The 13179-nt window shown below is 56.2% G+C and overlaps 1 protein-coding gene across 2 annotated transcripts; it reads right to left on the bottom strand.

The window, feature by feature from the left end:
- Window positions 1-2083: 2083 nt before the first annotated feature.
- Window positions 2084-11192, bottom strand: SLC22A13 (solute carrier family 22 member 13). 2 transcript variants are annotated; one of them, XM_059664412.1, is made up of 10 exons: window positions 10760-11192; window positions 8053-8156; window positions 6781-6935; window positions 6396-6564; window positions 6051-6171; window positions 5876-5970; window positions 5292-5506; window positions 4991-5099; window positions 4224-4439; window positions 2084-3991 (listed from the first exon to the last, which is right to left on the bottom strand). In XM_059664412.1, the coding sequence occupies exons 1-10, from the start codon at window positions 11135-11137 to the stop codon at window positions 3898-3900; spliced, it is 1656 nt and encodes a 551-aa protein (XP_059520395.1). In that variant the 5' UTR covers window positions 11138-11192; the 3' UTR covers window positions 2084-3897. The 2 variants fall into 2 exon arrangements, with proteins under 2 accessions (XP_059520395.1, XP_059520396.1); XM_059664413.1 differs by lacking the exon at window positions 4224-4439.
- Between the last annotated feature and the right edge of the window lie 1987 nt (window positions 11193-13179).

Here is a 13179-nt window from a genome sequence, read left to right as displayed (position 1 = left end):
AAGGAGGAGAGGCTGTTAGGAGGCAGAATGAAGGGATGCAGATGGGAGGTTAGAAAAAGCCATTGGTGAGCCCAGCCGGCACGGCTCAGTGGTTGAGCGTTGACCTATGAACCAGGAGGTCACGGTTCAATTCCGGGTCAGGGCACATGCCCTGGTTGCAGGCTCAATCCCCAGTAGGGGGTGTGCAGGAGACAGCTGATCAATGTTTCTCATCATTGATGTTTCTATCTCTCCCTTTTCTTTCCTCTCTAAAATCAATAAATAATAAAAGTTTAATATGCAAATTGACCAAACTGCGAAACTACTGGTCTCAATGAGGCGCACTGACCACGAGGGGGCAGGTGCTCAATGCAGGAGCTGCCCCCAGCCTGCTGGCCCCAGCCCAGCCAAGGCAGGTACCAGTGGGGCCCCCAATTGCCCCTCTGGTTGCCCTGGCAGAAGAAGGTGACAGGCAGCGGCAGCAGGGAGATTGTGGGGCGGTGCTGGCTGGCAAGCAGGTGGCGCCAGGCTGGCCAAGGCAGGTCCAGTGGGGCTGCCCCCCCCCGCCCTCCGATTGCCACACAGATTGCTCCACAGATCAGCCCTGATCTGCTGGTCAGGCCTAGGGACCCTACCCATGCACGAATTTCATGCATCAGGCCTCTAGTATCTACACTAATAAAAGAGAAACGTGCAAATTGGTGTCACTCCGCTATGCCCACCAGCCAATCAGGATGAGTATGCAAATCAACTCAACAAAGATGGCGTTTAATTTGCATATGCAGGCACTGAGCGAAGACTGAAGGCTCCGCCCGAGCAAAGACTGAAGACTGAAGACAACTGAAGACTGAAGAGGCGTGGCTTCTCCACTGCGGCTGGAGCAAAGGCCTGGGTCCTGGGTGCCAGAGGAAAACTGGTGCTGGCAGCCAGGGGAAGGAAGGCCTATTGCACAAATCTCTTCATGCAACAGGCCTCTAATTATATATATATATAATAAAAGTGTAATATGCAAATCGACCAAATGGCCAAACAGTGGAACGGCTATCTGGACAACCATCTGGGACCACGCTATGACACCCACTGGTGCCAGGCCAGCTAAGGCGGGTGCGATGCCATTGGTCGGGGGCCCGGCCATCACCCCATGATCACCCCACAGAGAGAGGCCCAGGCCACAGGCTGGCAGGGCAATCAATTGGGGGGCTCCATGATCGCCCCAAAGAGGGAGGCCCAGGTCACTGACCAGTGGGCTGTGGCAGGTGGGTAGGGTCTCCCTCTGTGAGGGAAGCCCAGGTCCTGGGTGCCAGAGGGAAGCCGGTGCCAGAAGCTGGGGGAAGGAAGGCCTACTCTTGCACGAATTTTGTGCATTGGGCCTCTAGTGTGTGTGTGTATATATATATATATATATATATATATATATATATATATATATATATATGAAAAGAAAAAGCCACTGGTGAGAGTTGGAAAACAAGCTGACTAGAAAAAGCTGGTGGGAAAGCTGGGCGCAGTGAAAGGCCCAGTTGAGGCTGATGACTAGCAGCTCATTCACGGAAAAGACGTGGCGGCCGTGTGACCCTCTTCAGCAGTGCCCTGCAGTGCCCAGCAGTCTGGGGTGCAGGGAGAGAAAAGGCAGATGTTTGGGTTCTTTAGCTGCTGTGGTTTTGCAAATTGGGGCACAACTAAAGGGTGAAAAGGATAACGTACAGGATGCTGGCAACAGAGAGAGATGTTGTCTATCTCTCCATAGAACTGAAAATGATGGCTTACATCCTCAAATCTGAGGACAGAGGTGGGGAGGCAGAACAAGGTCCACAGACCACAGGGCCCAGTGGATGGTGTTGTAGACAATGTGTCCTCCCCCAGTCTCCCACATCTCCATGTTGAAGCCCTAAACCCCAGTGATAGGTAAAGATGGGGCTTGGGGCCCTAACAGGTTTGGCTCAGTGGACAGAGCGTCAGCTTGCGGACTCAAAGGTCCCAGGTTCGATTCCGGTCAAGGGCATGTACCTTGGTTGCGGGCACATCCCCAGTAGGGAGTGTGCAGGAGGCAGCTGGTCGATGTTTCTAACTCTCTATCCCTCTCCTTTCCTCTCTGCAAAAAACTCAATAAAAAATAGATGGGCCTTGGGAAGGTAATTTGGGTTAGATGAGGTCATGAAGGCAGGCCTTCCTGATGAGATTAGTGGCTTTCTAGGAAGGAGAGAGATCTCGCACCCTCCATCCACACACAGAGGACAGACCATGTGAAGGCAGCACGAGAAGGTGGCTGCCTGCAAGCCAAGAAGAGGGCCCTCATCAGAACCTGCCGCTGCTGGCACCCTGATCTCGGACTTCCAGCCTCCAGCACTGTGAGAAAATAAATTACTGTTGAAAGCCACCCACCTATGGCACTGGGTGAACTTAAGGCCAGGTCAGTGGGTTGGACTCGGTGAGGACCGTGTCAAAGTAGAGGAGGTGGCAGGGGAAGTGCAGGTGCCTTCGCCTTTGACAGTGACATAGGAAACACAAGATGCACAGCACAGGGCTCAATCTCAGGGGTCTCTGAGGAGGGCGGGCACTAAGCCTGGTGGCCAGGGGGCTCCTCCTGGGCAGAAGCCAAGGAAACGAGACGCTAACCCCTCCCTGACAGAGGAGTGGGTGAGTGGGCAGCGAGTGAGGCAATGTCCAGGGTGGCTGAGTCAGGGCCACACTTGAGGACTCAGTCCAGCCCAGTGCCTGGCAGTGTCCTGAGGGTGGAGGGTGGCCCTCCTTTCCTATCTCCTTGGACCCTGGGGGCAGACTGTGAAGCCCTCTGCCTTTCACACCCAGCCAGGGCCGCCAAGATGAGTCCTTGCTGACTAGTGCTAAGGGACCTATAAAATCATCCATTTGAAAATGGGAAGCCTGAGGCCCAGCGTAGGAGGGCTCCTGCACCCAAGCCTGAGATGGGAGCTCTGCACTATCTTCCACAAAGCTGGCTATAGCATGAGCAGTGGGCCCACTGCTAGCACCACCCCGAATCTGGGCTGTTCTGGGCTCCCCAACCGAGGCAGAACAGCCCAGCCCAGCCCAGGCCGCCCACAGCTCCTTGGGGTCGAGTCCACATCAGGCTGCATGTCTTCTCGGGGGTCTCAGCTGCTGATCTCACACCAGCAAGCGCCCAAAGACGAGCATCTACCCGTGGGCCAGAGGAAGCCACGGGGCACGCTGTAATACACCCAGGGGGAAAAACCTTTCTCCCCAGGGGCCCCCAGTCCCTACAGAAATGAGTCTCCGAAGACCTGTCCGGGGGCAACAGCTGATTTTTGCATCTTGCTTGTGCCAATAGAGGGTCCATTTAAGTCTCTTTCAGGAAAGATCACTGCGCCTCAAAGGGGTGCAAGGGTCCGCATCTTAGAGCTGAAAACCGCCTTCCGCTTTGAACTGGCCCTTTCCTGGCTCCGCTCGGGTGTTTATTTCTCACCAGGGCAGTTCAGCCCGGGTGCCACACTGTGCCAAGAAAGACGGTGCAGTGTCCCCAAGAGAAGGCTTTGGCTTGGGACTGACTCCATGAGGGTAACCAAGTAGGAAGCAAAACAGAACTGTCCGTCGCTTCACAGCTGAGAACCGTGAGTGACAACTGTCCAGGTATCCGAGAGGATTGCTGGACGCGTCCACGCTGGGTTTACAAAGAGGACAACGGGCCCTGCACCTACCACCACCTCTAGGCGCCATAGAGATGGAGGGGTCAGGGGAGCTGTACCCCCCACAAGACTATCAGAGGGCAAGTTACAACCAAGACCCTGACCCAGAAGAGGGTGTTGGGGTGGGGCTCAAGGGATAAGAAGGGGAGCGGCCCCGTCCCAGGAGGGTGCTGGTGCTGGAGTCGGGTCCTGGTGTGTTGCCTCCATCAGCAAAGCCGGCCTTGCTCTCAGGTCCTGCGGTGTCCAGGGAATGAGGTCAGAAGGACGTGCTGCTCACAGAGGCCTCCCCTGGGCTGGGAGTTCTTCCCGGGGCCCCCCTTTCATTGTCTGCGGGCGCTAACTTCTTAGTCCTAGAGGGAGCGAAAAGCCATCACTGGCCGACCCGGAAGTGACTCCATAGCAATGTCCCTCCCCGAAGTAGGGGGACCTAACCCCAAGGCCAGTCAGATGTCTGTGGTTCCTAAACCCCCTCACTGGTCTGTAAGTGGCCACGGACGGGTGGTGAGGCAGAGGCGTGGGCTGCTGAGGTAGGGCACTGATGGGAAGCCAGGGTCCGGGCTGCAGAGAAAGCGGGCTGCTCACCGCGGCTGGGGGCCCTGGTCCAGGTCCTGGATGGTGTCCTTCATGGCCTGGCCGCGTGTCTCGGGCAGCAGCGCACAGAGCAAGCCCGCCCCGATGGGGAGGCTGCCGTAGATGACCATCGGGAGGGCCTCGTGGTAGTCGCCCAGCAGCATCACCAGGGGCGTGAGGATGCCCGCGATCCTCGAGAAGATGGCCACCAGCCCCATGCCCGTCTGCCTGCGGGGAAGCCCGTGCCAGCTGGGGACCTGGCCTCAACGCCAGGCTGCAGCGCCAGCTCAGCGTACTTCCTTGGGAGGGCCCAGATCTCTGTATGGCCCCCCAGGCCTGCAGGGCCTCCAGGAGCATCCAGCCCCCCCCCGCCCCCCCACTCCCCCACCCCCTGCCCCCCCGTCTTCCTCTACTGAGAGTCCAAGGCTGCTGCCACCTCTAGGCCTGTCAGCCGCTGCGCTCCTGCCCCTCTGTCCAGTTTCAGGGCGAAGGCTGCCCCTCCTGAGTACCCCTCCCCCACATGATGGTTCCTTCTTCGGAGCCATTCATTCTTAGATGTAGCCCATGGCACAGTCCCGACGCAGCCGGGGCATGGCTTACTTCGCTACCAGCCTGGGACAACTTGGATTTGGACGACATTTGTAGATGCCCTGGCCCCCACCCAGCACAGCTGCCCAGAGCCACCCCGAAAGCTATATGTGGGTGGCGGCGAGGGCGGAGGAGGGATGGCCCACATCAGGGTCTCGGGAGCGGAGGAGAACGGTGCCAGCAGCCCTTACCTGATGATGGTGGGGAAGAGCTCAGCGGAGTAGACGTAGGAGATGGTAAACCCAGCAGCTGTGGCGAACTTCCCCACGATGGCCAGCACGGTGCCCACTACGGGCAGGTCTGGTGAAGGAGGCTGGTCAGCCACACGGAGGGCAGACAGCCCATCCCCTGGGCCCTGCTCCCTGCCCCACGCACCCAGACACTTAACCCCAAGGAAGCCCTCGCTCCAGAAAGAGAAGCCATGGGCCTCTGGCCACAGGTGAGGGAGGGCGGGGAGGGCGGGGAGGGCCAGGGGAGAGCCAGTGCAGGTACCTGCCGGGACGAAGATGATGCTGATACACATGAGGCCCCCCAGAACCAGAGTCCCCATCTGGCTCCACCTGCGGCCGAAGCACTGCATCATGAAGATGCTGGAGTAGCGGGCGGGCACCTCCACGGCTCCGAAGATCAGCTGCGTCAGGTAGATGTCCAGGCCAAAGTCCCCCACCTGGAGGCTCAGGCCGAAGTACCCCAGACTGTCCACAAACCTACAAAGTATCCAAGGGTCCCTCTCACTTCTCAGTGACGAGACATCATCACACTCAGAGAGGGGGCCTGACTTGGTCAGAAGTCCCCGTCAGGTAGACTTCTGCCGTCGCCGGCTATGCCTTGGGCAGGGATGTTGCTACTGTTATGAATCGTAATGTAAATATCTGATATGCAGGACGGTCTTAGGCGACCCCTATGAAAGGGTCGTTCGACCGCCAAAGGGGTCGCGACCCACAGGTTGAGAACCGCTGGGCTAGACAGACAGGGAGAAGCCCAGTCATTCCCGAGCAGCCCATCCCAGCCAGAGAGCCACTGTCCCACATCCCTCTGTCACACACCAGGGAGGGGCATGGCCCCAGTGCCCTCACCAGACGGCAAAGAGAATCAGGGTCACCTTCCGGAGCTGGGGGTGTCTGAACAGATCCAGGGCGTTCCCCGAGGGGCCTGTCTTCTCAGTGGCCAGCTGGGGGGAAGACGCCGAGTGAGGCCCGCAGAACGGTCTGTGGGTCAGATCAGGGGCAGGCAGGGCCCTGCCGTGAGTACCTGGCTCAGCAGCTCTGGGGAGAGTTTACGCCGGTTAGCTGAGGCCGCCTTCTGGATGGCTTGTTTAGCCTCCTCAACCCTCCCCCGGGCCAGGAGCCAGCGGGCAGATTCTGGCAGAGCCCTGCAGGTCAGGAACGGGTGTGAGTATGGGGCACGAAGTCCTAGAGCCCCCCAGTGCCCGAGAGCCTCCCTGGCCGTTCCAGTGCACACTGAGCCCCATGCCCTGGGCAGGCCCCTCTCCCAGACGTGTCCCTGAGCGGCCCATGGGAGGAACACGAGTCTACACTCTAAGCCTGTGGGAGCACGGCTGACCGAGAGTGCTTGCTCTGGGAAGCACCTCCTCACCAGAAGTAGAAGAAGAGCAGCAGGACGGGCGCGGCGCCTGCGATCTGAAAGAGCCGCCAGTTACGGACGCCATAGGCAAGCCCGGCCAGGGCCATCTGCCCCACGGAGAAGCTGCACTGGGCCAGGACCACGGCCTGGGTCCTCCGCGAGGGCCCCACCCACTCTGCAACTGTGAACGGAGACGCGGAGACTGGGCCAGGCCCTGCCCTCACACCCCCCATCTCCCCAGAAGCCACCCTGTCAGCGTCGGGGCCTGAGTCCCAGCCCAGGAAGCACAGGTGTGACCCTGTAGGTGTGGCCCCTGGCAAGGCCCCTGCGGCAGTGTGGGGATGAGGCCTGTCCCAGGGCCTCCGCCTGTGGCTCAGGCTGCAGGCCAGATACTCACGCAGGGTGACATTTGTCAAGGCGTAGCCAGAGACAGCTGTAGCCACAGCAAAGCGCAGGACCATATAGAGTTCAAAGGTGGGCACAAACGCCGTGGCCAGGCCGATGATGGCAAAGAGCAGCAGCTGGATCAGGATGCAGGCTTTGCGACCAATCCTGCGGTACAGAGGGGACAGGTCCGGGAGGGAATCTCGGAGGGGAGGGGAGAGGGGGAGACTCAGCCCTGCCCTGGGCTCTCTGTGTGTGGAGGATACACAGTCCCACCCTGAGGCCCTTGTGCTGGTGCCTAAGGTTCGCTAGGGAAGGGGTGGGTTAGGGAAGGGGTGAGTTAGGGAAGGGGTGGGTTAGGGAAGGGGTGGGTTAGGGAAGGGGTGGGTTAGGGAAGGGGTGGGCTAGGGAAGGAGTGGGTTAGGGAAGGGGTGAGCTAGGGAAGGGGTGAGTTAGGGAAGGGGTGAGCTAGGGAAGGGGTGGGCTAGGGAAGGGGTGGGCCAGGGAAGGGATGGGCCAGGGAAGGGGTGGGCCAGGGAAGGGGTGAGCTAGGGAAGGGGTGAGCTAGGGAAGGGATAGACTTGGGAAGGGATGGGCTAGGGAAGAGATGAGCTAAGGAAGGGGTGGGCTAGGGAAGAGATGAGCTAAGGAAGGGGTGGGCTAGGGAAGAGATGAGCTAGGGAAGGGGTGAGCTAGGGAAGGGGTGAGCTAGGGAAGGGGTGAGCGAGGGAAGGGGTGCGCTAGGGAAGGGGTGGGCTAGGGAAGGGGTGGGCCAGGGAAGGGGTGAGCTAGGGAAGGGATAGACTTGGGAAGGGATGGGCTAGGGAAGAGATGAGCTAAGGAAGAGATGAGCTAAGGAAGGGGTGGGCTAGGGAAGAGATGAGCTAAGGAAGGGGTGGGCTAGGGAAGAGATGAGCTAGGGAAGGGGTGAGCTAGGGAAGGGGTGAGCTAGGGAAGGGGTGAGCTAGGGAAGGGGTGCGCTAGGGAAGGGGTGGGCTAGGGAAGGGGTGGGCCAGGGAAGGGGTGAGCTAGGGAAGGGATAGACTTGGGAAGGGATGGGCTAGGGAAGAGATGAGCTAAGGAAGAGATGAGCTAAGGAAGGGGTGGGCTAGGGAAGAGGTGAGCTAGGGAAGAGGTGAGCTAGGGAAGGGGTGAGCTAGGGAAGGGGTGCGCTAGGGAAGGGGTGAGCTAGGGAAGGGGTGGGCTAGGGAAGGGGTGGGCTAGGGAAGGGGTGAGCGAGGGAAGGGATAGACTTGGGAAGGGATGGGTTCGTCAAGGTTCTTACCAGTCACAGAGGGGCCCAAAGATGAGAGCGCCGATGAGGAGGCCGGCCATGTACACTGACTGCGAGGTCTCCTTCAGGTGCTTCTGATCACAAACCAAGTTGAACTGAGGCAGACACAGGCAGATATGAGTCCAGGGGCATCTGGGGACAAGTCCTTTATCATCTAGGCCACCCACTACAGACAGCTCATGGCAGGTGCCCTCGGTTCCCAAACTGTGTGTCAAGGTACCCCCGGGAACATGAGTGTAGCATGATATTTAAACTAGTGAAGGAAAATACAGCAATATGTAACATCTGTCTGATATCACATAAACTACTAGCTCAGGATGGTTGTTTCAACACGAGATCATGCTACTTTCCTTTCAGTGGCTCATATCTATGGGAAGTTGTGTTTTTGGCCATTGCTATGAGGAAAAGCAATCACCATGAGAAAATCTATGTGGATCTGAAAATGAGGGTGGCGGCGTTCAAGGATTGAGAAGATGTGCCATTCCCAATAGGCCCAAACATCCTATTAGTAAGTAATTGTGTTTCTTTAAGAATGAAATAAAAACATGTCCTTTTAATATATGTCTTAATTTTTAAGAACAGTTATTAAATTGTTAGAACATAAATGCTTGAGTTGTTTGCAGAGTTATGTATTTCTTGGTATCTAGAGATGCCAAGAAAAATTACCAACACACTAAGGATGCAGAGTTTGGGGACCTCTGACAGAAGCACTAATTGGTGCTCCCCGACAAAGCGGGCCTCTTCCTCACAGCCAGGAAACCCCTGTGACCCTCCCGGGCTGCCCAAGTCCTCTCATCCAGAAGCAAAATCCCCCCCTCCCCCCGAAGCTATCCGCATTCACAGGCAGTCAGAATACTAAGGGGGGGGGGGCGAGGTTAGGATGGAGGAGAGCCCATCCATGCACACATGGTGGGGGAGGAGGTGGAGGCAATGCGCCCGGAGACACACAGAGAGAACCCGACAGACAGACAGACAGACAGACTGGAACCCCCAGGAATAACATGCATGTCCATGTAACTCTGAACACATGTCTATTGCACGTGCCCACCCAGGAAGTCCATGTGATCACCCCTCACCCCACTGATGTGTGGGCCCCTCGGGGAGTTCTGTGCCCCCTGCACACAGCTTGACTCCACTTCACCCTCCTGGTACCTGGGGGCCCCCCTCACATAGCAGCTCTTCCGGAAGCTCCCATTTCCTCATTCGGAGGAAGCAACTTCTAGCCTCCAGCCCAGCGCCCTTTCTCTCTGAGTGAGGAGCCAGGTCTTCCCCCGAGCATCGGGGCAACCGCAGAAGGGAGCAGGGTGCCTCCCCCGCTGACTGTTCCCCACGGTGCATACTCGGGGGTCTTTGGTTGAATAAGACTCCAAGCACAGTCCTGCACGGGCTGCGGACAAGGGCGAGCGGGGCTTCCAGCCACCTGGGTGTTTGCCTGGGCGTTTAGGATGGCGCTGTTTGGCCGCCCGGCAGAGTTCATGGGCACGTGGAGAGGCAGGCACCCTCCCCCCCCCCAGCATCTGAGGCGGTGAAGGCAGAACCTGGGATGGGTGATGCTGGGGAGACGGGAGGCCAGTGAGGGGTGGACGGGGCTAGCTGGACGTGATCCAGAGGCGGGGGAGCGCCTGGGCTGTCTTCTCCCTCTGGGCGGGGTGAGGGGGGTGGCCAATGAAGACCGAAAAACACATCCTCGGGCGCCAGGGCTCTGGGCAGGTTTAGGGTCACATATTAAAGGGAAGTTTGGGTAAAACACTCGCCTCTGAGAGCTTCTAAGAAAGAAATCTTTTTTACCCATTGGGGGAAAATAAATGTTGGATCTCTGGATTCCAGATTGCGTCCTCCACCTGAAGGTGAGAGCTGCGCTGATCCTCTCAGGCGTGCCCGCCCCCTCCGCCCCCGGTCCCGCTCCTGCAGGGCACTGGACAGCAGGAGCCGCGTGGGTCCCAGCTCCATGGCCAGTCCACGATGCCACCCTGGCAAAGTCCCACCCCCACTCTGAGACCCACCCCGCCATCTAGGAAGAAACGGCGTGGGCCAGGATGCTTGCCGAGGGGTCCTCTTAATCGGAGGCGGCTGGGGTGGGGATCTTTCTGTTCTCTGCCTGGGTCCCTCCGGGAGAATGAACTGAGCAAGAACAATGACCTGTACTCAACAGGACAAGTCCTAGAGTCACGGGGGTCCTCCAGCATCCCAGGGGTCGGCAGGAGGAGACCGGGAGAGAGAAGCTAACAGGTAGGAAGCCAAGGCAAATGAGCAGAAAGGCAGATGAGCGGACAGGGAAAGAGATTAGCACTGGGAAAACACAGGAAGATGGGCACGCAGGTGTACACGCAGGCGCGGACTGAGGACACGGGAGGGAAAGGGATAAAGACAGAAAAGCAGGAGGGAACAGGAAGAAAGGCAGGCGATTGGGCACACAGGCAGGACAGACAAAAGAACAGGCAAAAATGGACAGACGGATGGGCAGAGAGACCAGACAGAGGAAACGGATGGAGAGGTAGACGGGCCTTGAGGCAGAAGACAGAGAGAAAAACAGCGTAATTGGCAAAAAGACAAACAGGCATATCAATGGTTAACCATTCAGGCATAGGGGCAAGACAAAGGCAGCAACGCCAGTGACTGAGGGCAAGGCGGGCAAGGCGAAGGCAGAGGAAGGGACAGGCCCCAAACAAGTGGCCGGCCAGCCCCAAAGGCAGCCTACCTCATTCTTTAGGGACGGGGGCCTGTCTTCGGGATACTCCCAGCCCCCCTCGCAAGGCTGTGTCTCATTGAAGCGGTGGCCGAGGATGTCCTCCAGGCTGGCACCGTGGGGGGGCGGCCGGAACATGCGGCAGGGCTCGGGATTGCCCGCAGCGTCCAGGGGCACGCTCAGGTTCAGCTGCTCGGCAGCACTCAGGTTCAAGGTGAGGTTCCTGACCCAGGCCACTGAGCAGTGGTGGGGCTCCTCCAGGGCCATGAAGACCTGGCCGAACATATAGAAGGCGGACAGGAAGTTGGGCACACTCAGCAGCAGCAGCAGCTGCACCTGAAAGCGACCGAAGTCGCCTATTTCAGCCAAGACCTCGGAAAACTGAGCCATGTCTATTGGCCACCACGTCCTGAGCCTGAGGCCGGCAGAGAGCTGTGCACCTTGGCCCGGGGTTCTCTGCTCCCCTTGGCTGTGATAACGGCGGCATTAATGTTTAACCCAGCCGCACTCAGCTGCACCTTCACACCTCAGCTCCCTGTCCAGGATGGAGGAGGATGAAAAAAATAGTCCACTCGGGCTTGCAGAATCAGACGATGTTTTATTAGACACTGGAAACCTCCCAGGCCCAGCACGCAGGACAGAGCTTTACCCAAACATTATATAGTATACAGCGTCCCCCTACACCCCCGCCAACAGCCACATCCTCAACAACCCATACCCAGTTCAAACCCCTCACCACAATAGAATCCACATTCTGAGAGTAGTTGCGATACCCAAAGGGACACAGAAGTCCCTCTAGCAACCAGCCCACGCTAGCAGAGCAGGGTAAGTCAGGAGAGCTGCAAGGACCCAGCCTGCAGATTTATTACATCTGTCCATGGACCAACCTAGCCTCTTGACTCATGATCATCTCATCTTTCTCCTCTGGGACCTGGTACTGGTGGTGTGTAACACCAGTCAATCCCAAGGCAGCACGGAGGTCAGGAGACCCATCCAGGGCATAAAAGCTTTTCATTTTCAGCAACGAAGACAATTCAAGAATACAAAGCAATTACGGAGGAGCCAAGAGCTACATTTTGATCTCTAATCAAGGAATCAATCACAAACACAAGCCAAGATGAAAAACAAATGCAGCTGCCCAGAGTAGCCCCAGCGATCCTAGGCAAGCTCAGTGACAACAAAAGAGCACAGGACCAAGTCTCTCTATCACAGGCCCCAGCTGTGAGACGAACAAAGGCAGGACTTCAAAGAGGACTCTCCCAAAGATAAAGGCTCCCATCCTCCCATCTTTTACCCCCGGGGAGAAGTCTTACCAGATGAAAGACCCAGGTCTTGGAAGAAGTCTAGTTCAGTCATGGGCCCGATCCCCAGTAGGGGGCGTGCAGGAGGCAGCCGATCAATGATTCTCTCTCATCATTGACATTTCTATCTCTCTCTTTCCCTCTCTGAAATTTTATTTATATATATATATATATATATATATATATATATATATATATATGGCCAAATAGCAAATAAGCAAATGAAAAGATGTTCAAGATTGTCATTAGGGAATTGCAAATTAAAAACTGATACCATTACACACACATACGAGTACAGACAAATCTATATTCACTGGTGAGAATATAAAATGGTATAGCCACTTGGGAAGACAGCTGGTGACTTCTCATAAAACTAGACATACTCTTTCTTATTATACAGTCCACAACTGGGTTCCTTGATATTTACCCAAAAGAGTTGAAAATTTATATCCACACAAAATGAATGTTCATTGCAGTTTTACCCATAACTGCCCAGACTTAGAAGCAACCAGCAGGTGACTGGATTAATAAACTGTGATACATCCAGACAGGGAACATTATTTAGTGCTAAAAAGAAATGGGCTAACAAGCCATGAAAAGACATGGAGAAACCTTAAATGCATATGACGAGGTGAAGGAAGTCATTCAGGAAAGGCTAAATACTGTATGATCTTAACTGTATGACATTCTGGAAAAGGCAAAAGTATGGAAATAGTAAAAAGATCACCAGTTGCCAGGAACTAGAGGGGAGAGAGGAATGAACAGGCAGAATACAGAGGATTTCAGGGCAGTGAAACTATTCTGTACGATACTGTAACGATGATACATGTCATTATATATTTGTCCAAATCCATTGATTGCACAACAGAAAGAGTGAATCTGGACTTTGAGTGATAGTAACTGATCAATGTAGGTTCATCGACTGCAATAAATGTACTACTCTGGTGCAGGATGTTGATAGCGGGGAAGTTTGTTACGTATGGATTCAGGGAGTAGATGGAAACTCTTTACTTTCTGTTCCATTTTGCTATGAAACTAAAACTTCTCTATAAAATCAAGGGGTAGATGAGGTGGCCCAAAGAAAGGACCTGTAAACTGCTGCACTGAGCATCACCACTCTCTCGACAAGAT

Source organism: Myotis daubentonii, chromosome 14, assembly GCF_963259705.1.
Source record: "Myotis daubentonii chromosome 14, mMyoDau2.1, whole genome shotgun sequence".
NCBI classification, from domain to species: Eukaryota; Metazoa; Chordata; class Mammalia; order Chiroptera; family Vespertilionidae; genus Myotis; species Myotis daubentonii.
Note: the sequence above shows the minus strand (reverse complement) of the source record. Positions and strands in the feature narration are given on the sequence as shown.

Excerpts from the sequence above, each read along its gene's own strand:
- SLC22A13 (XM_059664412.1), bottom strand. The coding sequence starts at position 11,137 with ATGGCTCAGTTTTCCGAGGTCTTGGCTGAAATAGGCGACTTCGGTCGC. Across the intron at positions 6,936-8,052 it reads TTTGGGCCCCTCTGTGACTG|GATTGGTCGCAAAGCCTGCA; the intron begins GTAAGAACCTTG and ends TCTGTACCGCAG. Across the intron at positions 6,565-6,780 it reads CTTGACAAATGTCACCCTGC|TTGCAGAGTGGGTGGGGCCC; the intron begins GTGAGTATCTGG and ends CTCCGTTCACAG.